The 26,992-nt window shown below is 43.3% G+C and overlaps 1 protein-coding gene across 6 annotated transcripts in view; it reads left to right on the forward strand.

Moving 5' to 3' along the window:
* Positions 1-26,992, forward strand: part of elavl4 (ELAV like neuron-specific RNA binding protein 4) — a 75,521-nt gene that overhangs the window by 39,744 nt on the left and 8,785 nt on the right. For 5 of the 6 annotated variants that reach the window (XM_078219391.1, XM_078219395.1, XM_078219397.1 and 2 more), the window contains exons 3-5: positions 2,613-2,716; positions 4,044-4,197; positions 11,147-11,372. In XM_078219391.1, the coding sequence (XP_078075517.1) occupies positions 2,613-2,716; positions 4,044-4,197; positions 11,147-11,372 (484 nt within the window). Of the gene's footprint in view, positions 1-2,612; positions 2,717-4,043; positions 4,198-9,629; positions 9,633-11,146; positions 11,373-26,992 lie in introns of all 6 variants that reach the window. The other variant, XM_078219393.1, reaches the window with a different exon arrangement.

Genomic DNA, 26,992 nt, shown 5'->3' on the forward strand with positions numbered 1-26,992 from the left:
TGCAGCTTCCCCTCAGGTCCTGCCCCCTCTCCTTCGGCCCCTGCCCAGTGTCTGGTGGGCAGTGCCAGGGTGCCTGATGGGCAGTGCCCAAGGAACACTGCCCCCCGCACCCGACCACACGGGGGCCTCAATGACCTCTGGTCCCCCCGGCAAGCCCATCACGTCAGGTCACCCCCGTTGGTGGGGACCATATGTGATCCTCGCCGGTGAGGACCTCCACCAGTGAGGCCATTAAGGCAAATTAGATCAGGACAGAATGATATTAAAATTCAGGTTTAAATATTTAAAAAACCTCACAGCCAGTTGGTCACGCTGGCAATCCAGTGCTGGTATCATCACAAGAGTTTAGCAGAATGAGGATAATCTCATTTAAGTATACAAGCATTCTTACAGGACTCGACAGAATAGATCCGAGAAGGTTTTTTTCTCTGGCTGTGTTTCTAGAACCAGCAGACACAGTTTCAAAATAAGAGACAGGCTATTTAGGATCAAGATGAAGAGGACTTCCTTCACTCAGAGGGTAACCATAAGATGTAGGAGCAGAGTAGGCAATTGGGCTCATTGAATCTGCCCTGCCATTCAATGAGATCATGACTGATCTGATATGATAATCCTCAACACCACTTTCCTGCCTTATCACCACTACCTTTGATTCCCTTACTGATTAAAAATTTGCTTATCTCATTCTTGAATATACTTAACAACTCAGCTTCGACAGCCCTTTTTTGTAAAGAATTCCGTAGTTTCAATACCCTTTGAGAGAAGAAATTCCTCCTCATCTTTGTTCTAAATGAGCAACCCTTTACTCTGAGATTATGCCCTCTGATCTTAGACTGTCCCACAAAGGGAAACAACCTCTCAGAATCTACCCTGTCAGGCCCCCTGAGCGTCCTATATTTGATTTGATTTATTGTCGCATGTATTGGTATACTGTGAAGTCTCAATGTCTCAATAAGACTCCTACCGTTCTCCTAAACTCCAATGAGTACAGGCCCAGCCTATTCAACCTCTCCCCATAACAAAATCCCTCCATACACAGGATCAACCTAGTGGCCGGAATTTTACCGGGGTGGGCAAGGCTCGGAGAATGGCATTCTGTGTTGGCCTCGGACGAAACTCGGGCGGACATGCCGGTAAAATTCCACCCAGTGAACCTTCTCTGGACTGCCTCCAATGCCAGTTTATCTTTCCTTAGATAAGGGGGCCAAGACAGTTCACAGTATTCCAAGTATGCTCTAACTAGTGCCTTGTATACTTTTAGACAAGATTTCCCCATTTTTATACTTTACTCCCTTTGAAATAAAGGCCAATATTGCATTTGCTTTCTCTATTACCTACTGAACTTGCATGCTAACTTTTTGTGATTTATGCTGCAGCTTTCTGCAGTCTTTCTCCATTTAATTAACATTCATAATAAAGTGAATAACTTCACATTTTCCTACATTATATTCCATCTGCCAAGTTTTTGCCCACTCACTTAACCTGTCTGTAGGCTCTCTGGATGGGATTTTCCGACCACGCTCGCGCCAAAACCAGAAAATGCTGCCTGAGATCAACCTACCTTTGCACGGTTCCCCCCCCCCCCCCCCCCCCCCCCCCCCCCGCCTCCCCGCCCGCTACGATTCCCATGGCAGGCAGGACGGGAAATTTCCCCTGTTTATGTCATCCTCACCCTTGCCTTCCCACCTATTTTTGTGTCAACCACAAACCGAGCAATAGTTTATCCACTTACCTAATCAAGTCTATGAATGGCGGAGCAGGTTCAAGGATCCAGATGGCCTACTCTTGCTCCTAGTTCTTATGTTCTTATAATGGAGCAAGCTCGAGGGCCATATAACCTACTCTTGCTACTATTTCTTGTGTTCCTAAAACTGGTTCTATACTTAACTTTTAGGCCCTTTATGATTCAACATCTTTATGCTTCATCCATAACTGAAGGAATGCACATGCACCAATCAGTTGTCCCATGCATATCAAAAGAACCCGATTTGCATGTCGTAATTAATAGGCCTCCGGAAACGTGGTGGGCAAGACCTGAGTCGGAGCAGGGCAGAAAGTGCAGCACAGCTTCTTTAGGGCTAGTCCCATCCCATTTCCACTGGAATTATTAAGATTTGAGCCTATTAATTATATTTCAATCGCCTCTCATGATATTATCGAAACTCATTTATGCAAACATGTATTTTTAAAATACAGAAATTAAATAAAAGTTATATCTAAACATAGGTATTCGTAATGTTTTGAAATTTAAAGGGAGTATTGATAGTTATATTTTAATGTTAATTAATTTTGATATGTTGCATTGAAAGATTTCAGAAAATCATGTCCAACTTCATTTTGGTTTTGTGAAATAATCTATGCTACAAAGAAAAGCTTAGACTTATTTATTTTACATTAGTATTATCCTACATTATGAAGTTAGACATGATTTGATCTCAAGAGTTGAGAGGAAGTGAAATGGAGAGTGAGAGAGGGAGTGCATTACGTTTTTGAAAAACAACCTAAATAAGGATTACAACACTCCAGCTGTTCCTTGTGAGTTGCAGTGTGGCGATACTGTGCTCTACTTTTAAGAAACTAAAGGTTGGCCATCTATAATTCCTCTTAAACAGGGCAGAGTTTGGGATACGGTTTTGTGAACTATGTCGATCCAAAGGATGCAGAAAAAGCAATTAATACTTTAAATGGACTTAGACTTCAAACCAAAACCATAAAGGTAAGAGGCATCCTATTTGTTTTTGAGCATTGGTTTTTGAGGTACATATCAAAGTGTTTTCTTACATAAAAAGAAAATATCTGCCTTGTGTAAACGTTAAGTCACACAAGATAGTTTTGACCTTGGATGATTACATAAAATGGTTGACATCAATTCAGCTACCTGTTACACATTTCAATGGGCATGGAAATTCAGAAATGTATAACAGGCTGTTGAATCATTTGTCCATCTAGTCAAAATTCCCCCTACTGCAGATAGTTTACAGATACAGCTGTTGTTGACTGCAGCCTTTAACATTAAAAGATGCTTCCTAATACCTGATGCAACAAATTTGAATCATGCAGCCTCCAAGAGGAAAACAAGAAAAACGTTAAATCTTTTGAAATGAATATATAGTTAGATACTAAAGTATTGCTACTTTTTACTTTTTCATCTTGTTAATATGTCTAATAAAGCTTTAGAAAATAAGGCAATTTTCTTTAATATATTCTTCACCTCAGCTTTTACTTTAGCTTTTGATAACATAAGTTGAACTTGATATCTCAAACTTGTGTGTTTTATAGCCAATTAAAGCTCAGTGGGTTAAAAATTAGTCCTCACTGTATCCATTTTACAGGCATAAAATGTGCTTAAGAGAGACCAATATAAGGACGCAATAACCCAAAGCTGATTTTGTGTTGGGATACAGATGTTGTTAAATACATAGACATACAAGGACCTTAACTCCTTTAAGGACCCCCTAAAAATTCCTTGGTGCTGAGCAAGACATGTTCCAAGGTTTGCTATGGCCTAACAACTGGCCATCAACAAAAACATTCTGATGATTTTACTAACCTTCATGTGGAAGGATGGTCCCCTAAGCTCCACAGCGCACCTGCGAGCTGCTGCATTTGCCCTCTTCTCATTCTCCACCACCAGTTAAAATCAGGGGTTTAAATTTGCTTGTCAGGTTTTGGCTACCAAAAATTCTGTCTGTTTATAGCATAAATTCCTCACTTCATTCAATTTCATTACAATTAATACACATACATAGATAACATTAATACAGTAGCTCAGCAAACTTTAAATGTAGATTATATTTCACCTTACAAAAATTAGGTTCTTATTTGTTTTCTTGTCCATACAAATGAATTATCACAGGCAGATTGCTTATAAAATATCTGACAGTATGAATTTACCAATTTCTTCATAAATTGATATAGGCAGAACGTATTTTGGCAAGCCAAAAATAGTTCAGACTATTCCAACGTTACTATTCATGACTCAATACCTTCTATTTTCATAAAAGCTTACTTAGCAGAATTTCTTGTTTTCATCTTTTCTCTAGGTTTCTTATGCTCGTCCAAGCTCTGCATCAATTCGTGATGCTAATTTGTACGTTAGTGGCCTTCCTAAATCTATGACTCAGAAAGAATTAGAGCAGATGTTTTCACAATATGGCCGAATCATCACTTCCAGAATTTTAGTTGACCAAGTCACTGGTAGGTGCCACTGATATACTTCTTCCAGATAACCATTTACAATCTTTTAACAACACTAATATTTCAAGGAACAAAATTATTACCAATAAATATCTTTAATTTTTGAGAACGATAGGAATCTTTGATTTTGTTTTATTTTATAAATAGCCACATGAACTGACATGGCTTTTCATTCATTAAGTTTTGCAGCTTATTTGGAATTCATTCTGCTTTGTGAGAACTGTATTTTATCTGATCTTGCAAAGCAACATAAGGCTGATTGTTTTTGCACAATGTTGACGAGATAATAAAAAGAAACAAGAAGTTATGTAAAATATATTGCATTCAACTCTCAAGCTTGCAGGTTTTTCAAAAATAATTCATGTAATTGTTTTGTAAGGTGATGGCATGATCTTTCTTCCCCTCTCTCTCTTTATTGAAACATGTCTCCAGGTTCTTGAGGAGTGGGAGAGATTTCTGTCCATCACAAAGATGTGTCTCTGACAGGCTGATTTTCCAGCCTTGGGTCTATTTTCACATTGGCGACAGGCTCCTGGGCCTAAAAAAAAGAGGATGGTGTTTTGATACAGTAACAGTGTTGGGATGTAGGCAGCCCCAATGCTGACTGCAAAACTGCATGTTTAAATCAATACATTTTTAAACCTTCCCCAGAGCCTTTGTATGTCAGTACTGCCTGAGCATTATTTATACTCTGATTTCTTGGCCCACCTATCATCAACCACTGAATACTAGGTTCAACATTCAAATGGTGGGTATCACAGCAGAGGCTGTTCCCCTCATTTACATCTAGTTAATATATTTCATCCAACTATGGATGGGTGGTGTATCATGCTTTGTTGGAGCCAGCACCCAGCGATGCAAGGATACAGTGATTGTGAGCTTGAGTAGCTCTATGCAGCTTTGCCAACCATAGATCCAGTGAAATATCAACAGACAAGAGCTGAAAATCTAAGCTTATATCTTGAACTCAGGGTAATTCATACATGGCAATGATGTCAGGCGTACAATTAAAACAATTATTTTTATATTTCAGCATCATTTATCTTGGCACAAAGAACTAATAGACTGTGACAAAGGTAAACTTTCCCTCCTCCTGTCTGCAGCCTTTGACATGCTTGCCACATCATCCTCCTCCAACATCTCTCCACTATTATCCACTGGGTGGGACTGCTCTCACCTCCATTCTTAACTATCTAATTGTAGTCAGAGAATAACTTGTGATGGCTTTCTTTCCTGTTCCCACATTATCATCTCTGGTGTTCCCCAAGGATCTATCCTTGGCCCCTTCCTATTTCTCATCTACATGCTGCCGCTCAGTGATTTCATCCGAAATCACAGAGTTAGTTTGTGGTGATACCCAGTTCTACCTCACCATCATCTCTCTCAATTCCCCAGTTGGTAAGTTATCAAATGCTTATCCGACATTGAGTACTGGATGAACAGAGATTTCCTCCAGTTAAATATTGGGAAGGCTGAAGCAACTGTTTTCAGTCCTCACTCCATACTCCATTTCTAATTATCAATTCCATCCAGCTCCCTGGCAGCAGCCTAAGATTAAGACAGTCTGTTTGCAGTCTCGGAAGCATATTCAACCCTGAGATAAGCTTCCGCCCACATATGTGTGCCATCATTAAAACCTCCAACCTTGCCCCTCATCTAAAACACTCATTCATGCCTTCATTACCTCTCGACTTTATTATTCCAATGCAGGCCTGGCTGACCTCTCACATTCTGTCCTCTAAGTTTAAGATCATCCAAAACTCTGCTGCCCGTGTCTTAAATTGCACCATGTCCTTATTTACACTGACCTACGTTGCCTCCCAATTAAGGACATCTTGATTTTAAAATTATCATTTCAAATCCCTCCATGGTCTTACCCTCCCTATCTCAGTAATCTGCAGCCTCACAAACCTCCAATGTATACGCACTCCTCTATTTCTAGTCTCCCTGATTTTAATCGCTCCACCACTGGTGACCACACCTTCGGCTGCCTATGCCTAAAGCTATGGTATACCCTCCCTACACCTTTCCACCTTTCTACCTTGCTTTTCTCCTTTAAGACATTCCTTAAAACCTCTCTTTTTGACCATGCTTTCGGTAATTTAACCGAGTATCTCCTTATATGACTCCGTGTCATACTTCGTTTTATAATACTCCTGTGAAGTGCCTTGGGACATTTTATTACTTTAATAATGTTATATCAATATAAGTTGTTGTTATTGTTGCCACAGGAATAGGTTGAATGTAACTGAATGCTATTTGTTCAAGATACATGTGCTAAAGTTCCTACAGCATAATAACCAGAAATATTGCGATGTGAACATACAGGGACAGAGTTTATCATGTGAGCTGATGCACAGATCCCTTCCTCTTTTTCCACCCAGAAAAAGTTGCACAGGAGTTGAGGTGGTCACAAAATGCATACAGGAAGGCATATTGTGCCAAAATGCAAATGAGAAAATTTCAGTATATAGCATTTGTGTTGTCAGTTTACATTCCAGCAGGATTGGGCTCAATGTTTCCTTGCATCAATCAATGTCAAAGGCTAGGGCAGGATCTTCCCTCAGTCAAGTGCAAATCAGTAGGGGCAAACAGGCCAAAACTGTTTCCAGCTCCTAAACCTAGGGTGACACAGTGGCCCAGTGGTTAGCACTGCTGCCTCACAACCCTAGGGACCTGGGTTCGATGCTCGGGCCACTGTCTGTGTGGAGTCTGCACGTTCTCCCTGTGTCTGCATGAGTTTCCTCCGGGTGCTCCAGTTTCTTCCCACAGTCCAAAAGACGTGCTGGTTAGGTACATTGGCCATGCTGAATTCTCCCTCAATGTACTCAAATTGGCGCCGGAGTGTGGCAACTGGGGGATTTTTCACAGTAACTTCATTGCAGTGTTAATGTAAGCCTACTTGCAACACTAATAAAATACACTTTAAACTTGAAGTGAGAACAACTTTGCCCCACAAGGAATTTCTATATAGTTGGCATAGTACTATTTCTTAGCATTAAATGAAATAGAATTCCAAAGTTTCGATAGGATTATAAGGATCTGTGACGTTATAAATCCTATAAATATGTGATTTCTGGCGAAACAACTTGACCAAGATTAGGAGGTCAAAATAGATTTTTGGGATATTAGAAACATGTTTTAGAACCAGCAATATGACATTACAGATAGTTTGTTCCAAACATGGGCGTGGTGATGATAATGGTGGGTGGACTCTCAGAGGCTTTTTCCCAGGGTGAAAATGGCTGCTACGAGAGGACACAGGTTTAAGGTGCTGGGGGGTAGGTACAGGGGAAATGTTAGGGGGAGGTTTTTCATACAGAGGGTGGTGGGCGAGTGGAATCGGCTGCCGTCAGTGATGGTGGAGGCAAACTCAATAGGGTCTTTTAAGAGACTCCTGGATGAGTACATGGGACTTAATAGGATGGAGGGTTATAGGTAGGCCTAAAAGGTAGGGATATGTTCGGCACAACTTGTGGGGCCGAAGGGCCTGTTTTGTGCTGTAGTTTTTCTATGTTTTTATAATAAATGGCTATTCACTTTGGTGTTGATAAGCATTTTGAAGAATTTATAGCACTGATAAAACCTGCCATTTTATTTAAGACTTTTTCAACAACCAGCATATCTCACCTGGTTCACAGATAGTCTGAAGCACAGTTGAAGTTTTAAACTACTAAAATGAATGTTGATTACTGCTGTAGCAACAAACTTGGTGTTGTTGTCTCAGTGCAGGAATGGAAATTCTAGATGCAGAGTTTTCAGTCGTAGGTTTATTTGAGGAAATGATACTGACGATCCAGACAGTGAAGGGAAGGCTGAAAGGGACTGGATGTTAAGGTTGTTGAACTTAGTTCCAGCATGATTAGTCTATGGATTGTCAGTGGTCCCATTTTTATCCTCAGCCATAATGTCATTAAATCATTGCATTGTGCTAGTCTTAATAATACTGATCTGGGCTTATCTACAGGATGTTAAAATACACTAACAGGTAATAACCCATAAGGCTAAGGCTTAATCCATAAGGCTACGGCTTAATGTCTAAACTGATTTTGGACATCATGATGTGTATTCTATGACATTTACAATTGGCTTACACTAACATACGTTCCAAAGAGGTATAAACTTCTGTGGTGCCAAGTTTCATGATGTTACTTATCAATCTTTATGGTGGCTTTAAGATAAACTTATTCACAAGGGTGTTCAAACTACATGAGGACAGGTATAATTGTTATAAATCTATCTGTACCAGTCATAGAGAGCTTGAATGTCTAAGCTGAGTCTGGACATTTTCCAGAATGTTGTTGTCAGTCAAAACTTGTAAAGCTATCTGTTACAAAATAGCGCCTTTAACATAAAAGGATCTTTTAAATAGTCTTTCCTGCTAGCATTCCTAACAATTCCCTCCTCAGAACTTATAGGGTGACCTGTACAAAGTATTAGGAATGTACCAAGCAAATACTCAGAAGGAAATAGCTGAATCGATTAAATATTAGCTGGACAACATGGATAATATTTCAGAGGTGGAGGAGGGATTTAATAGATATGGTAAACATATTGATGCATTGCAGGAAATAATTTAAAAGGAATATTGTACATCATTTATTGGTTGGTAAGGTACCTCTGAGTGTAATGTGTAAATTAACTGACAAGATCTAACTTGGACTGAACAAGGGATTGATGGTATAACGTAGATCATGGATAACGCTGGTTAATTTTATGATAACTCAAACTGAGGGGGTCAAGGAAAAACAATTTAAGTAAACCCCTTATGCTCAAGTGCCCCTCTTCACCCCAGATGCCTTTGGCAGTCTTGCCCCACTTTTCTTGTGGCCCGTGATGCCTTGAGGATGATAACCCCCTGCACTGTCTGGAATGCTTACTGCTCACTCACCCTGCCCCACTACGATGAGCCACTGGCATCTGTCCCCCAATGGCTGAGTCCCCTCTGCTCTGTCAGCCCCTTCACGGGGTCCAGCTAACACCCTGGAGCAGCGATGACTAGCTTCCCGCTTTGTGGGCCCTTATTCAGCTAGTGTGCTCCAGACAGCATGTGCAATGATTGTGCATCTGTGAAATTAAGATTATCCTTTGCAAGCTCTTTAACAATCCTAATTGGTCCTCGTAATGGATCGTGCAGGATCACAGGGCCACTCTCCCTCTGTATGGCAAAAAATTGGCTGGTGCCAGGAATGGCATCAGAAAACTGATATTTTTGACCGCCACCCGCCCTTGTTCCCACCCCCACCAAGACCTGAAAATTCATCCCATGATGTTAACAAATTAGTGTACGTTAATCTTGAACTCTATTCCAGTACAAGAAGGGAGATGTTCGAGAAGTTATGTTGGAAGAAAGTGTATTTGGATTAAATCTTGTGTTAAAGATTTCATTTTGTGGTTTAAAAGAAGAGTTTTATCTGCATTTGCTGAAGCAGCTGGTTTATCAATAAGACATCCACCAGCAAATCTGGCATTGGCTTATCATACAAGATAGATTCAGGTCTCTTCTGTAAGCTCTCAGCTTCTGTTGGATACATCTATCTGTTTAACAACTAGGGGCTGGATTTTCCTATAGGCTGCAGGACCCTGACGTTGGGACCAACTGGGATCCTGAGTCCACACATGCCAGTAGTGAGACTGGTGACACAATCATCTGTGAGGCACCTTCCTAATTAGCTACTTCTTCACTCGCTGACCTATTGACGACATTGCGCAGGCGTGCTACCTCTGCTGCTCAGAGAGAGCCAGCAATTCTGCACCTCTGCAGCATGCCCCACCCACACGGTGGGGTAGATGCTACTGAGGGAGATCATGATGAAGCACCATTGGGGACATGGATATGAATAAAACTTTGTGAGAGCCAAAGCTGATAGGACTCTCAGAGCGGAAGAGAAACCCCTCTGGTGGAATTGTTTAGGCTGCGGGACCTTTCCTGCCCATGGTCCTGGCATTGGGGCATTAAATCTCTGGCACTAAGCTGGCTCCATATGTGCATGCCAGCAAGACTACAAAAATCATCCATAATTGGGCTGTAACAATGTTAATTTGCGGCCCACCTCCAGGCCTACCACCACAGGGCTAGAAAACTTCAGCTCTGTATATCTCCAGTATATGTAAGATATGTCCTGATTCTTTGCTGTAAAGTTTTCACCTATGATACCTCGGGACAAGTGAGTCTTTTGAATGTTGAACAAATGAACCTAATACAAACCAGGAGTAAGGAAAATGTATGTGATGGCATCTAATAAATCTTGGCAAAGAGATTGAGGGGAATAAGCACGCCCTGTTTTCTTCAATCCTATCAATGAGAAATACTGTGCAGAGCCTCCAGGAAACTGATGTAGTCTGCATTGCCTCATTGCTGTGTGATGTTTTTCCCATTTAATATCTAGAACTCTCATTCCTCAGCATAGAGCCAAAGCTCCAACTTTCCTCCATAGTATATTGTTCACCAATGAAACTTTTTAGCCTGTTCTGTCCCTTTAATGTTCAAGCATATTGAGGAAATTATGGCTTCTGTTAAGCTCCTGAGATCAATTAGACAGCAATTATACTGCTAGTTTCTGGTTCCTGTCAGAAGAACCCAACAAGAAATGGCTGTTTTTCTTTTTTTTGCATCTGGAATACCACAATCTGGAAGTTCTCCTCCAAACTACTCATTGTCCCAAATATGTCGTTGGCTCTTCACTGTCACTGGGTCAATATCCTGGAACTCCCTCCCAAACAGATCTATGGGTTTACCTGTACCACATGGACCGCAGTGGTTCAAGATGACAGCTCACCAACACTTTCTCAAGGGCAACCAAGGATAAATGCTGGTCTAGCCAGCGATGCCCACATGCCAAGAATAAATTATGAAATAAACAAAGTGCGAAGGGCACACATTCATTTCAATATTAGAAACGGATAAAAAAAATAAGGGAATGATCTTTTCTTCTCAACTATCTTTCAGGTGTTTCCAGAGGAGTTGGATTTATTCGTTTTGATAAAAGGATAGAAGCAGAGGAAGCGATCAAGGGACTGAATGGACAGAAACCTTCCAGTGCTACAGAACCAATTACTGTGAAATTTGCCAATAATCCCAGTCAGAAAACAAGCCAAGCATTGCTTTCACAGTTGTACCAGTCACCTAGCAGACGATATCCTGGGCCACTGCATCACCAGGCTCAGAGGTTCAGGTAATAACAAAGTACATATCTTAATCTCAGCAACATTTAGGTATCTTATATTATAGAATGTTTTACAAATAAAATTAACATCTAAAACTGAATCATTCACGTTAGTGACATTTTTGTTCATTTAATCATCATTTCCAAGTAAAATTGCTTGTGTGAAATATGAAGCTGAAATATTTATGATTGAATTTGAGCTTCTTACCATGATATGGCTTCCAGTATAGACTACAGTTTTATAATAGCCTTTATCTTGGTTCATAATTCTCATAAGGGTTAATTAAAATGTGTACTTTTACCAGAAAGTGGTACTTTAGGCACACCAGTCTGAAATTGAGAAGGTGGAAATGTAAAGAAAAAGGATACAACATCATACAAGTTTTAAAGTAGGAAATCAAAGTTCAAAACACTGAATGTAAACATCTTTAATTCAGCAGGAGAGGCAAAGACTTAGCTTTTGTATAGTCTTTTTGACTCATCTCATTGTTTTACTGGATTGTAGCCAGAGCATCTCCAGCAATGGCTTCCCTCCGCACTGTTACCTTTAGAATCCTGCAAGAATCTGTCCTTGGGCCTCTCTGTGGTGACACTGAGTGGAACCTTTTGCTCTCAGACAATGAGCATGAGTGAGGACCATTTCCAGGTTCCAAATCTAGTCTGACAATCAGGGCGTCCATCTGCAAGATTTTCCTGGAGGCAGGAAGTTAAGGGGCCTCTCCTCATCCCTGGGTCCACTATCCAATTAAGGATGCAGTCAGGTCTCGGAGGATGCAGGCCCAATAAGAGGACCTGCAACCTCGGAAGAACGGAAACCCCAATGCCATGGTGCTGCCACTTTTGGAAGGAGAACAAAAGGGTGCCCCTGAAGAGAGTAGAACTCATAAATGGTGACCAACGGTGTGAAGCCATCTCTGTAGATGGAAACCCCTCCACAGGATGGCTAGTGGCTACATTTACGGCCAAATGATGGTCACAGCTCCGATGGATGGTTAAAAAAGGCTTTGTGTGCTTTCCCAGGCCAACTGCCAGAAAATCACATCCAGGCCTGATCCTCAGAGTGGGAGGGGGGCTTCATCTGCCATATAGAAGATCTCGGCTGGGTGCCCAATCTGTCCATAATTGGGCACTTCATAGAAACATAGAAAAACTACAGCACAAACAGGCCCTTTGGCCCACAAGTTGTGCCGAACACATCCCTACCTTCTAGACCTACCTATAACCCTCCATCCTATTAAGCTCCATGTACTCATCCAGGAATCTCTTAAAAGACCCTATTGAGTTCGCCTCCACCACCACTGACGGCAGCCGATTCCACTCGCCCACCACCCTCTGTGTGAAAAACTTACCCCTAACATCTCCCCTGTACCTACCCCCCAGCACCTTAAACCTGTGTCCTCTCGTAGCAGACATTTCCACCCTGGGAAAAAGCCTCTGAGAGTCCACCCGATCTATGCCTCTCAACATCTTATACACCTCTATTAGGTCTCCTCTCATCCTTCGTCTCTCCAAGGAGAAAAGACCGAGCTCCCTCAGCCTATCCTCATAAGGCATGCCACTCAATCCAGGCAACATCCTTGTAAATCTCCTCTGCACCCTTTCAATCTTTTCCACATCCTTCCTATAGTGAGGCGACCAGAACTGAGCACAGTACTCCAAGTGGGATCTGACGAGGGTCTTGTATAGCTGCATCATTATCCCCGGACTTCTAAACTCAATCCCTCGATTGATAAAGGCCAGCACACCTTACGCCTTCTTAACCACCTCCTCCACCTGCGGGGCCGATTTTAGAGTCCTATGGACCCGGACCCCAAGGTCCTTCTGATCCTCGACAGTACTAAGAGTCTTTCCCTTTATAATGTACTCCTTCATCCCATTTGACCTACCAAAATGGACCACGACACATTTATCTGGGTTGAAGTCCATCTGCCACTTGTCCGCCCAGTCTTGCATCCTATCTATGTCCCTATGTGCAGATTGGCTGCCCATTGCTGTCAGGTTGGAAGTAGACTCTGCCGACACCGACCCATCTCCAGGAAGTTAATCTGAAAATGGAAATCTGCTTGATTCACAATGCATATTTCACTGAAATTTCTCCCAATCCCACCTTGAACCCTGTGCCACATGGGACTGGGAGGATTCCAACCATCAGCTGCAGCTATGAGACTGGATTGTACATATACATTGATAACACCAATTCCCGAAACAGCCCCCACTGCCTCTGTGCTTTCAGACCGTTTGCCTCATTTTCAATCATGGATGTACTTTCCCCCTGTTAAATAGTGGGAAAACTGAACCTACCATCTTTGGCCCTGTGACAGAATCTATATCCTTATCATCAGTCCCATCCCTCCTCATTTATCTCAGGTTGAACTAGACTCATGTTGAGCTGAATTTTGATGTGGAAGAAGAAGCAGAGATCAAATCACTAATCTTAGGATCATAATGTGTAAAGTCCAAGAATACCAGCAGTTAATATACATGTGCTTCATTGATTTTGAGAAGGCATTGAGAATTTGATCTCACACGAGAAACTCTGACAATGTTAGACATGGGATATCCATCACATTATATTGACTTGCTAGCCAACTTTATCATAAGCAACGAGCTGGGGTCAGAGTTGCCGGCACCCTCGCAGAATGGTTCACAATCAAAAAGGGCTTATTCAATAGCCGAACAGAAATGATTGAGAGAGACACTTATTGGATACAAGGATGATGTATTGGCCGGTGCAAGTTTCACATTTTCCAGATGCTAATCAAATTATTCTACTCCCTAACTCAGTGGAGAAGCTACAAGAGATGGTGGATCATCCTGATCAAGTTAAGTAGAAATTCAGTCTCCCGATCAATGTCAACATTAAAGAGGTGATGGGGATGAGTGAAAAGACCTGCAAGATCCTGATTAACCAAGTTCAATTTGAACAGCTTGACCTTCCACTATCTTGAGTCATTCGTTATGGAAGACAAGAGTCTACCAAAGAAGTTTGGGCTAGACTTAAGGGTCATGGCATTGTGAACTCACTTAAAAGACTATAGAGTAGCCACAGCATCTTGATTGCAATGAAAATTGACCTTCTGAAAGCCCTATGTGACCATTGACAATGTACGGCTATGAAAACTGGACTAACAAGGCTTGAATAAGAGCATTTGAAATGAAAGGACTTGGGCAGATATTACGTGTACCAAGCGACAAACGAGTGGGTGCTCAAGAAAGAAGGTGTTAAAAGGAACTTGTCTGAGGCAATGATATCAAGGAAGCTAACATTTTTGGACATGTGATGCGAACAGGAGGGGAGAGTTTGGAAAAAGAGGTAATGCAAGGCAAAACCATTGCACAAGAAAGACCCAAGATGACATGGATGGATATCAGAATGTGACCTGGCCTCTCTATGGAACAAGCAATGAAGGCAGCAGAGAATAGGAATCAGTGGAGAACAATTGTTCATTCTGCAGCCAACCCTTGGAACGAGGCTGGATGAAAGACAAGACAAGAACTAGACTTAGCGTCCTGTTCGACCATGAGTTGAATTTTGAACCCATGTACTCTATATCGACTGTTGACTTACAATTCAATAAGATCACCCGCCTCCAATTCTCTCTCAGTTCATCTTCCACTGAAACTCATATTGTCTTTTGGTCCACCTGAACAGAGTCGGGACCAATGTCCTTGCAAGGTGATTTACCATTGCTTTTGGGGAGGTTTAAACAAACTTGGCAGGGGTATGGAAACCTGGATGTAACATTATTGAGGCAAAACAAGGCACAAAAAACTGAGGGAGAAGAACAGCACTAAATCAAGAAATAGTAAGTTATTAGACAGGGTCAGAGTAAGAGAGAATGTAGTATGGTTTAAATTAGGTTCACTGTGTATGTGTGTGAACATACAAGAATGTGATAAGGTTGGTGAGCTACTGGCGCAGATAGCCACATGGAAGATGGTGTCAAAGTGATAACAGAGAACAGAAAAGGGCAAGTTTAGATACTAAATATTTCTGGCTACAAGGTATTCAGGAAATGTAGGGAAGGAAAGAAAGGAAGAAGGGCAGTTATATCATTAAGAAGAATGTTACACTGCTGGAAAAGGAGAATTTCTTTGAGGGGTCTAAGACTGAATCTATTTGTTTAAAGTTAAGAAATAAAAGAGGCACTGTTCCACAACTGGGTGCATTCTATCGGGCTGTCAACTCATGGGGAAGAGGGACAAATTTACAAGAAAAATACAGAGATGTAAGAATTATGGAGCAGCTATTGTTGGTCACTTTAATTATCCTAATATTCAGAGGGATAGTAATAGTCTAAGGGGAAAAAGAGGCAATAATTTATGAATTGTGTTTAGGGTAATTTTTTAGACCTGATGTTACGGTCCAACAAGAGAGGGGGCCTTGCTGGATATGGTTCTGGGAAATAAGATGGATCAACTGAATCAATTGTTAGTATAGGAACAGTTAGAGGACAGTGATCGTTATATCAAAAGATTTAGGTTGGTCATGGAAAAGGATAAGAAACGATAAAGTGTAAAAATAATTGGGGGAGGGCCAACTTCAATGGAGTGAGAACGGATTTGTCTCGGGTAAATTGAATTCAAAGATTGGCAAGCGAAACGCGAGAGAACAATAGGCTGCCTTTAAAGATCATGTAGTTTGGATTCTACGGCAGTGTAGGCGGAGGACCTAAGATCTCTGAAGACACAGCGAACTGCTGCAATAGAGGATTATCTGGGAAGAGCATTTCTGTTCCCTTCAAACACATGTGAGGAAGGCACTGAGAAACCACCTCATGCTTCCCTTTTCCCTAATCAAATATGGTCAGTACAAACAATTCTTACCAAGACAACAGCACCATTCATGTCAATATCTCACTCCATACGGATGTCCATGGGGGACTAGACCACACAACATTGAAGATTCACTTAATCAGAACTCCAACAACAACCATTGTTGCAATGATTGGATAGTTTGGAAGACCATTCGACATGGCTCTTAGATAACAACAACTAGTTTGGATACAATCAAGGTACATTCCCACAAGGAGGAATTGTAGAACAAACAGATTGAGAGATCTCTGCATGACGAAAGCAAGTGATATGACACACACAAAAGGATTCATATGACAGGTGTGAGATTGATAATATAAGTGAGAACCAAGCTGAATATGGAAAGTTCAGGGGGAAAGTGAAAAAAGAAATAGGAAAAGCAAAGAGAAAGGATGAGAAGCGTCAGAGAGCTACCGTAAAAGGAAATCCTAAAGCCTTCTACAGGTATATAAATAGTAAAAGAAGCACAGGCCCAATTAGGGACCAAAAAGGGAAATTTACACATAGAACCAGAGGCAGAAGTAATAAATGAGTACTTTGCATCTGTTTTTACCAAAGAAGATGTTCCCCAAGTCATAATGAAAGAGAAGGTAGTAGCAACATTGGATGGGCTAAAATTTGATAAAGAGGTGAAAGATAGGCTGGCTGCACTTATAGTTGATAAGTCATCAGCACTGAATCAGATGCATCTGAGAATAATGGGGGGGCAAGTAAGGAGGAAATTGTGGAGGCGCTGGCCATGATCTTCAGATCTTTCTTAGACACAAGGATAATGCCAGAGGATTGGTGATTTGCAAATGTTGCACCCTTTTGTGAACAAGGGTGCAAGATCAACTCTGTAACTACAAGCAAGTCAGTTTAACCTCAGTGTTGGGAAACGTTTTAGAAACAATAACTTGGAACAAAATTAACAATCATTTGGACATTTGTGGATTAATTAATGAATTATCTCATCCTGCATGGATTTACAAATGGCAAATCATGTTTAACTAACTTAATTACATTTTTAATAAGATAACAGAGAGGGTTGAGGGTTGATGTGGATAATACATTTGATATTGCATACATGGACTTTCAAAAGACATTTGATAAAGTGCCATATAACAGGCTCGTCGACAAAGTTAAAGCCCACAGCTTAAAAGGGACAGTGGCTGCATGGATACAAAGTTGGCTGAATGACAGGAAACAGAGGGTGGAATTCTTAAATATTTTTCTAAATGCGGTGGCATGCAGTTCCAATGGCACTGTTCTAGCTGGTCAGAATGGTGTGCACTCGCACCCAATTCAGCACCTTGAGTCTCATTAATCATGCACACATGAACATCTGTCTGAATCATCTGACGGGTCAGGAGCTGATTCGTCCTACCCACCATCAACTAGCAGGTTCTGAAGTCTAGACGCCACATGTAAATGCCAGTCTAACATACTCAGGTCAGTCTCTCCAGCCTACCTGGGCCCAATTTTACCATTTTCATTTTAAGTGCTGAATCTGGGCACAATTCAGATCCGACTTGGAAACCTGTTCTCAGACGCCCCCATACTCACTTAGCCTGGAAACAAAATCACGAGTCTGAATTGTGCTGTGGGCAGGGCTTATCCTGCCCGAAACGCTGCAGCTCCAATCGGAGCTTTGAACTGCGCATACACAGTGAGAAAGAAAATTGAAAAACGTGCCCCTGTCAGCGGCCCGGGAGCGAAAAGCAGGAGCGATGGTCCACACAGATATTGCCCCACCCCCATAACATAACTTTCCCTCTTATCCACCTATCCCCCCACTATCCAGACCAGTCACAATCCTCTGCTCCCCACCGATCACCCGCAGAGTGGCAGCGGACCCCCCTGCCCCCACCAGAGATACATCTGGCCTCCCTGCCTGCCCTGCGCGCCCCCCCCCCCCCCCCCCCCCAGAGAATGATCGGGCCTCCCCCTTCCCCCACCAACCAGAGAATGATCTGGCCTCCCACCAACCCCCCCCCCCCCGCCCCCCCCCCCGCAACCAGAGATACATCTGACCTTCCTCCCTCCCCCCAACCAGAGAATGACCGGGCCACCCTCCTCCTGCCCCTCCACCACCAGAGAATGATCTGTCCCACCTCCCTCTTCGCTCCCTCCCTTCCGCCCCCCGCCCCCGACCACTGATCTGAGTTAGAGAGCTGTTGGAAGCTCTGACCTTACCTCTTCAGAAGCTGGAGCGCTCGAAACAGACCTTTGCGGAGCATGTCTGTTTTGCGCCGAATCTGGATGCGCGAACACGATGGTAAAGGGGGAAGTGCTGGTAAAGTTGGGCGGACAGCCCATTAATTCAATTTAAATGCATGCAAATGCATTTAAATCGCCGTTGCGCCCGTTTCGGGCGCGATTCAGATTGCAGCCATTTTCAGGCCTTGGTAAAGTGGGCATCTGCGCAGACGCGGGCACGGATCGCATTAATGGCCTCACACCCGACTTTACCAAGTTTTCAAGATCGTGCAGATTGTCTGGAACCCAGATGCAATAGACAAGCAACCTCAATAAGAGGTCTGCACACCGATTCAACCATCATGTCCTTGAAATGCCTCGATTCAAGAAATTTGAGTGCAGAGGCATGTTCTCCGCCCAAAGCATGGCTCCAGGAAGCACACCAATCTCACCTCTCTGGCCTGGGAGGCCATTTCCCAGGAGGTCAGCATGGGCAACCGCACCAGAAACACCACGTAGTGCAGGAAGCAGATGAATGATCTCATCCGCTGCAGCAGAGAGCTCTCTCAGCTTCCTCCACTATCATATTCTCAGCATGGCATCATGTACTCAAACGGCAACTCTCTTCACAGATCTCACACATCCATTAGTGACTGATACATGTCAACAGTCATTCTCTCACGACCATAGATTGTGGATGAATACAATTATGGTGCAGCTATTGGCCCGCAGTGCCTCCTGGATGCTCACTTTTGAGCTACAAAATCTTCATAGAAGAAATCTGTTTGAAATCTATCCCTTTCATGGGTGGCACAATGGTTAGCACTGCTGCCTTACAGCGCCAGGGACGGGTCACTGTCTTTTTGGAGTTTGCACATTCCCCCCGTGTCTGCGTGGGTTTCCTCCAGTTTCCTCCCACAGTCCAAAGATGTGTGGGTTAGGTTGATGTCTATGCTAAATTGACCCTGGTGTCAGGGGACTGATTAGCAGAGTAAATATGTGGGGTCACGGGAATAGAGCCTGGGTGGGATTGTGGTCGGTGCAGACTCGATGGGCCGAATGGCCTCCTTCTGCACTCTAGGGATTCTATGATTCTTTTAGCATGGTGGCAGTGCAACATAACACAATGGAGGGTATCCTTGATGTGGAAGTGGAACTTTGTCTCTGCAAGGGCTTTGCTATGGTTATTCCTGGTTATTGGGCGGCACGGTAGCACAGTGGTTAGCACAGCTGCTTCACAGCTCCAGGATCCCGGGTTCGATTCCCGGCTCGGGTCACTGTCTGTGTGGAGTTTGCACATTCTCCTCGTGTCTGCGTGGGTTTCCTCCGGGTGCTCCGGTTTCCTCCCACAGTCCAAAGATGTGCGGGTTAGGTTGATTGGCCAGGTTAAAAATTGTCCCTTAGAGTCCTGGGATGCGTAGGTTAGCGGGATTAGCGGGTAAAATATGTGGGCGTGGGGCCTGGGTGGGATTGTGGTCGGTGCAGACTCGATGGGCCGAATGGCCTCCTTCTGCACTGTAGGGTTTCTATGTTTCCTACCAACATTGTCTTGAACAAATGCATCTGCGACAGATCAATTGGTGGCAATAAGGTCAAGGTTTATCACTCTTGTTTACCTCAGATCCAGTGTAGCAGCTACATCCTTTAGGGCTTGTACAGCTCAATTAATGTTGATGCTACCGAGCCAATTTTGGTGATGAACATTGAAATAGCCCACCCCCCCCCCCCCCACCGCAGCAGAGTACCTTCTGTGCTCCCTGCAATTGATGTTCAATATGATTCACCAGCTGAGGCGATTGGAAAGTGGTAATCAACAGAAGGATTCCTTTCCCATGTTTGACCTGATGCAATGAGACTCATGGGGTCCAGAGTCAATACAGAGTTGGTATGGAGGGCAACTCCCTCATGATTGTATATAACCGTGCCTTCACCTCAGTTGGGTGTGTCCCGAGAGGGCTGAGTTTTCCATTGTCATTTTCAGTGCCTCGATCGATGCCAATTTCATTCCTTTTAGACTTGGCAGCAAATAGAAGGTTATTTGATCATTTATTTCAGAGTCAACCACATTGCCATATGTCTGGAGTTACATATAGACCAGACCAGATAGACCAGAAATAAGCAGATTTCCTTCCCTAAAGGACATTATTGAACCAGGTGGATTTTTACTACAATAGTTTCAAGGTCATAATTATTGAATGTAGTTTTTTTTAAATTGTAGCTTTAGTAAATGGATTTAAATTTCATCGGCTGCCATGGTGGATTTGAACCGGTGTGCCCAGAGTACTAGCAAGGGCTTCTGGTTTACTATCCCAGTGATATTACCATCAAGCTACCATCCTCCACCCCATTAACCATATCCTCCTTTATTCCTCAAACTCTGGCCTTTTGTGTGCACTTTCTCCAATTGAGCCTCGGCCTTAAGTCACTTATGCCACACAATCTGAATATCTCCTCTCATCCTTACCTTTGGTCATCCCTCCTAGTATTTCCTTCTTCGGCTTAACATTTATTTTTGACTGATTACCACTCCATGAAATGCCTCAAAATGTTTATGTTAAAGGGAATGTATAAATGCAAGCAATTATTGTTACTGAAAACCCTTGATCACATTTCATATTCCACAAGTGATTGATCTAACAACCTCCAGAAGCAACAAATTCAAGCAACATAGCCATGGTCAATGCCTCACATGGAATACAGTTCCTATTCTACAACTCTTATTCATTCTGCTTATAGCTACATTAAGTAACTTAAAAATAAATTTAGCTGTCTTACTTAAGACTTAAATTGATGCATTTAGAATTTTATTACCAAGATACTACCTCATCCAAACTTTAAGGAGATTGTATAAAATGTGCTATAGATCAAACTGGAAGTAAAAAATTGAAGGTTTCCTTTGATTCAAGGCCTTGCATTATAAAATATGTCGACATAAAAATAATGTCATAGCTATAATAAATAAGCTACACACAAGAACCTGTTTATGATGTAGTGTCACCAGGGCTGTGTGCTGGACAGTATTTCCCTCAATATATCCTCCAGTTTCTGGATAAGAACGTTCCCTACCAAGTAGCCACAGGAAGTCATGTGGCAGATTGATGAGGAATTGATGCATTGAGGATCAGCTCTGCAGCTTTATCACACCAGAGAAACAGAGTATTGAACCCTGATAGGCAAAAAAAGAAGGCCACTTGTAGAGCGAGGAGAGAGAGGGCTGCCTTGGAGAGGGAAGAAGTTACAGTGGGCAAAACTGTGTGTAAAGTTAGGCTCAAATAGAATTGGGTATTTATTTCCTTTTCTTTGTTTTGATGAGTATCTGAAGACCTGTAAATAGATATTCACCTTTATATTGTATCTGGACAACTGTGAGTTATTGAACTAAGAGAATTCCACCCCATTTATTGCAATCCCCAGCCCCTAGCAACCTCACAATGACGTCAAATTTAAACATGGGGAATGAATCACAAATGTTACACAATTATGTTTGATGTTAAAACATTTTTAACTCAAAGGCAGAGGGCAGATGCCTATGACATCACCAGCTTGAAACCCAGATGACTTTTCATATGTGGGGCTCATTTCAATGTGACCAATTTGGAAGTTTGTTAAATGATAATACAAGACTAACAGAGGGAAGGATGACTGGTAATGTAGTCTGGAAGACTTTGTGTACATTTTTAGGACAGGGGAATGAGCAGATAAACCAGTATCACAGCAATTAACTGATCCCTTGAATCTCATGCTGCAGGGTAATGTCCTCCTTAAGGTTACTTGCCCTCACCCTGATCTTCTTTGTGCAAAGTGGAATGCTGCTCTTGATCTGCTTCCTTCAAATGCAACTTTTCTGTAGAGTACCATGCAACTTACAACCATGATATGAGAAAATCTTTTGGGGGACATATTGGCGATGAGCCCCAAACTTGTTCAGACTCCTAATTCTTTGTTTTGGTAGCCCTGCTGTATGCTTGGTAATCATCCAGATGGTCTCCTCATTTTGATCAAACTTTTGATACTTAAGTATAGTGAGGTAACAGATGGGTGTCATGAGCCAGTTTTATAGGATGTAACCCTGGTTCCCAAGCACCTGTAATGTTAATTGATGAAAGGGTCAAATATTGGGAATGTTGAGTTTCAAGGGATAAAAATGTTATGACAGCTGCATATGGGAACTTGTTTCTGTGGTCAGAGACCAGCTATGTATTAATGGAGTAGTTACCTTTCCTATTCTAGAAAGCTGCTGGCTGATGCTACATGGACACAGGAAATAACATACTTGAAATAAAGAGAACCAGCCACTGCTGCAAATCTCTGAAGTCACTTGTGTTGTCTACTGACATTGGGGACCTTTTTGAGCCAGAGTAGGCATTCAGTCCGTCAAGCCTGCTCCACCATTCAAATAGATCATGGCTGATCATCTGCCACTACGCCATTTTCCCCATTATCCCCATATCCCTAGATGTCATTGGCATCCAGAAGTCTAGTGATTTTTGCCTTGAACGTGCTTAGTGATTGAGCTTCCACAGCCCTCTGGAATAAAGAATTCCAAAAATTCACCACCCCCGTCATCTTAGTCCTAAATGGCCTCCCCCTTATTTTGAGACAGTGCCCCCTGGTTCTAGACTCATCAGCCATGGGAAACAACCTATCTACGTCTGCCCTGCCATGCCCTATAAGAATTTTGCGAGTTTCAATGCGATCACCTCACTCTCCAAAACTCTAGGCAATACAGGCCTAGTTTCCTTAATCTCTCCTCTTAAGGCAATCCCACCATTCAAGCCATTAGTCTGGTAAACATAGAAACTATAAGCAGGAGTTGTCTATTCGGCCTTTCGAGCCTGCTCCGCCATTCATTATGATCATGGCTGATCAGCAAATTCAATATCCTGACCCACCCTCCCCCCATATCCCTTGATCCCTTTAGCCCCAAGATCTAGATCTAATTTCTTCTTGAAATCAGACAACGTTTTGGCCTGAACTACTTTTTGTGGTAGTGAATTCCAGACATTCACCATTCTCTGGGTGAAGAATTTTCTCCACCTCAGTTCTAAAAGGTTTACCCTTTAACTTCAAACTGTGACCCCCTAATTCTGAATTCCCCCACCATCGGGAACATTCTTTCTCAATCTACCCTGTCTAACCCTGTTAGAATTTCATAAGTTTCTATGAGTTCCCATCTCACTCTTCTAAACTCACAGTGGGTGCAGTGGTTAGCACTGCTGCCTCACAGCGCCAGAGACCCAGACTCAATTCCGTACTCGGGTGACTATTTGCATGGAGTTTGCATGTTCTCCCTGTGTCTGCATGAGTTTCCTCCAGGTGCTCTGGTTTCCTCCCACAGTCCAAAGATGTGCGGATTAGGTTGATTGGCCATATTAAATTGCCCCTTAGTGTTAGGGGGATTAGCAGACTAAATACGTGGGGCTACGGGGATAGAGACTGGGTGAGATTATAGTCGGTGCAGGCTCAATAAAGTTTAAAGTTTATTTATTAGTGTCACAAGTAGGCTTACATTAACACTTCAATGAAGTTACTGTGAAAATCCACTAGTTGCCACACTCCGGTGCCTGTTCAGGTACACTGAGGGAGAATTTAGCATGGCCAATTCACCTAATCAGCACGTCTTTCAGACTCTGGGAGGAAACCGGAACACCCGGAGGAGACCCACAGAGACACAGGAAGAACGTGCAGACCCTGCACAGGCAATGACCCAAGCCAGGAATCGAACATGGGTCCCTGGCGCTATCAGGCAGCAGTGCTGACCACTGTGCCACCGTGCCAAATGGCCTCCTTTTGCATTGTAATATAATTCAATGAACTCCAGTGAATATAATCCTAATCAACTTAGCCTCTCCTCATTAGACAGATCACAGATATCAGCCTGGTAAACTTTCGCTGTACTCTATAGCAGGATATTGGTTAGCAGGTTGGCTAAGGCTACTGGAGAGACTTTAAACTAGAAAGGTTGGGGGGAGGGAATCGAAATGAGGGGACTGAGAGCGAGGAGGTTAGCTCGCAAATAGATAAGGAATGTAAACAGGGTAAGAGGGAGGTTAGACGAGTGATGGAGAAGGGAAGTGCTCAGGCTGAAGGTCTGAGATGTGTCTATTTTAATGCCAGGAGTGTAGTGAATAAAGTGGATGAGCTTAGAGCGTGGATTGCTGCTTCGAATTGTGATGTGGTGGCCATTACGGAGACTTGGATGTCTCAGGGACAGGACTGGGTGCTTCAGGTGCCGGGTTTTAGATGTTTCAGGAAGGACAGGGAGGGAGGCAAGAGAGGGGGGGGAGTGGCACTGTTGATCAGGGATAGTGTCACGGCTGTAGAGAAGGTGGACGCCGTGGAGGGATTGACTACGGAGTCTCTGTGGGTGGAGGTTAGGAACAGGAAGGGGTCGGTAACGTTGCTGGGTGTTTTCTATAGGCCGCCCAATAGTAACAGAGATGTTGAGGAGCAGATGGGGAAACAGATCCTGGAGAGATGTAGGAATAACAGAGTTGTCATGATGGGAGATTTTAATTTCCCAAGCATAGATTGGAATATCCCTAGGGCTAGGGGTTTGGATGGAGAGGAGTTTGTTAGGTGTGTCCAGGAGAGTTTCCTGACACAGTATGTGGATAAGCCTACTAGAGGAGAGGCTGTACTTGATCTGGTGCTGGCTAATGAACCTGGACAGGTGGAGGATCTCTCGGTGGGTGAGCATCTTGGGGATAGCGATCATAATTCTATCTCCTTCACGATAGCATTGGAAAGAGATAGGATCAGGCAGGCTAGGAAAGTGTTTCTCTGGAGTAAAGGGAAATACAGTGTCATCAGGGAGGAAATTAGACGGGTAAATTGGAAGGAGGCATTCTTGGGGAAAAGTACCGAAGGAAAGTGGAGGATTTTCAAGGAATGTTTGTCTGGAGCTCTGCATGACAACGTTCCGATGAGACAGGGGGGTGTTGGTAGGGTACGGGAACCGTGGTGCACGAAGGTTGTGATGAACCTGGTGAATAAGAAAAGAGAGGCGTACAGAAGGTTCAGAGAGCTAGGAGGTGTTAAGGATTTAGAGGAGTATACGGGATGTAGGAAGGAGCTTAAGAAGGAAATTAGGAGAGCGAGAAGGGGTCATGAGAAGGCCTTGGCGGGTAAGATTAAGGAGAATCCCAAGGCTTTCTACAAATATGTCAAGAGTAAAAGGATGAGATGTGAAGGCATAGGACCCTTAAAAGGTGAAGGGAGAAAAGTTTGTGCGGAACCGTTAGAAATGGCGGAGCTGCTTAATGAATACTTTACCTCGGTATTCACGGTGGAAAGGGATCTGGGTGGTTGTACTGCTGGTTTGCGGTGGACAGAAAGGATCGAGCATGTGGACATAAAGAAAGAGGATGTGTTGGAACTATTGAATGGCATCAAGGTTGGTAAGTCGCCTGGACCGGATGGGATGTACCCCAGGTTACTGTGGGAGGCGAGGGAGGAGATTGCGGAGCCTTTGGCGATGATCTTTGCATCGTCGATGGAGACGGGAGAGGTTCCGGAGGATTGGAGGATTGCAGATGTGGTCCCTATATTCAAGAAAGGGAACAGGGACAGCCCGGGAAATTACCGACCGGTGAGTCTAACCTCAGTGGTTGGTAAGTTGATGGAGAGGATCCTGAGAGACAGGATTTATGATCATCTAGAGAAGTTTAGTATGATCAAAAGTAGTCAGCACGGCTCTGTCAAGGGCAAGTCGTGCCTTACGAGCCTGGTTGAGTTCTTTGAAAATGTGACCAAACACATTGACGAAGGAGGAGCGGTGGATGTGGTCTATATGGACTTCAGCAAGGCGTTCGATAAGGTCCCCCATGCAAGACTTCTTGAGAAAGTGAGAGGGCATGGGATCCAAGGGGCTGTTGCCTTGTGGATCCAGAACTGGCTTGCCTGCAGAAGGCAGAGAGTGGCTGTGGAGGGGTCTTTCTCTGCATGGAGGTCAGTGACCAGTGGAGTGCCCCAGGGATCTGTTCTGGGACCCTTGCTGTTTGTCATTTTCATAAATGACCTGGATGAGGAAGTGGAGGGATGGGTTGGTAAGTTTGCTGACGACACCAAGGTAGGTGGTGTTGTGGATAGTTTGGAGGGATGTCAGAAGTTGCAGCGAGACATAGATAGAATGCAAGACTGGGCGGAGAAGTGGCAGATGGACTTCAACCCGGATAAGTGTGTGGTGATCCATTTTGGCAGATCCAATGGGATGAAGCAGCAGTATAATATGAAGGGTACCATTCTTAGCAGTGTAGAGGATCAGAAGGACCTTGGGGTCCGGGTCCATAGGACTCTTAAATCGGCCTCGCAGGTGGAGGATGCGGTCAAGAAGGCGTACTGGCCTTCATTAATCGAGGGATTGAGTTTAGGAGTCGGGAGATAATGCTGCAGCTTTATAGGACCCTGGTTAGACCCCACTTGGAGTACTGCGCGCAGTTCTGGTCACCTCATTACAGGAAAGATGTTGAAGCCATTGAAAGGGTGCAGAGGAGATTTACAAGGATGTTGCCTGGATTGGGGGGCATGCCTTATGAGGATAGGTTGAGGGAGCTTGGTCTCTTCTCCCTGGAGAGACGAAGGATGAGAGGTGACCTGATAGAGGTTTACAAGATGTTGAGAGGTCTGGATAGGGT

The sequence above is a fragment of the Mustelus asterias genome, chromosome 8 (assembly GCF_964213995.1).
Source record: "Mustelus asterias chromosome 8, sMusAst1.hap1.1, whole genome shotgun sequence".
Taxonomy (NCBI): domain Eukaryota; kingdom Metazoa; phylum Chordata; class Chondrichthyes; order Carcharhiniformes; family Triakidae; genus Mustelus; species Mustelus asterias.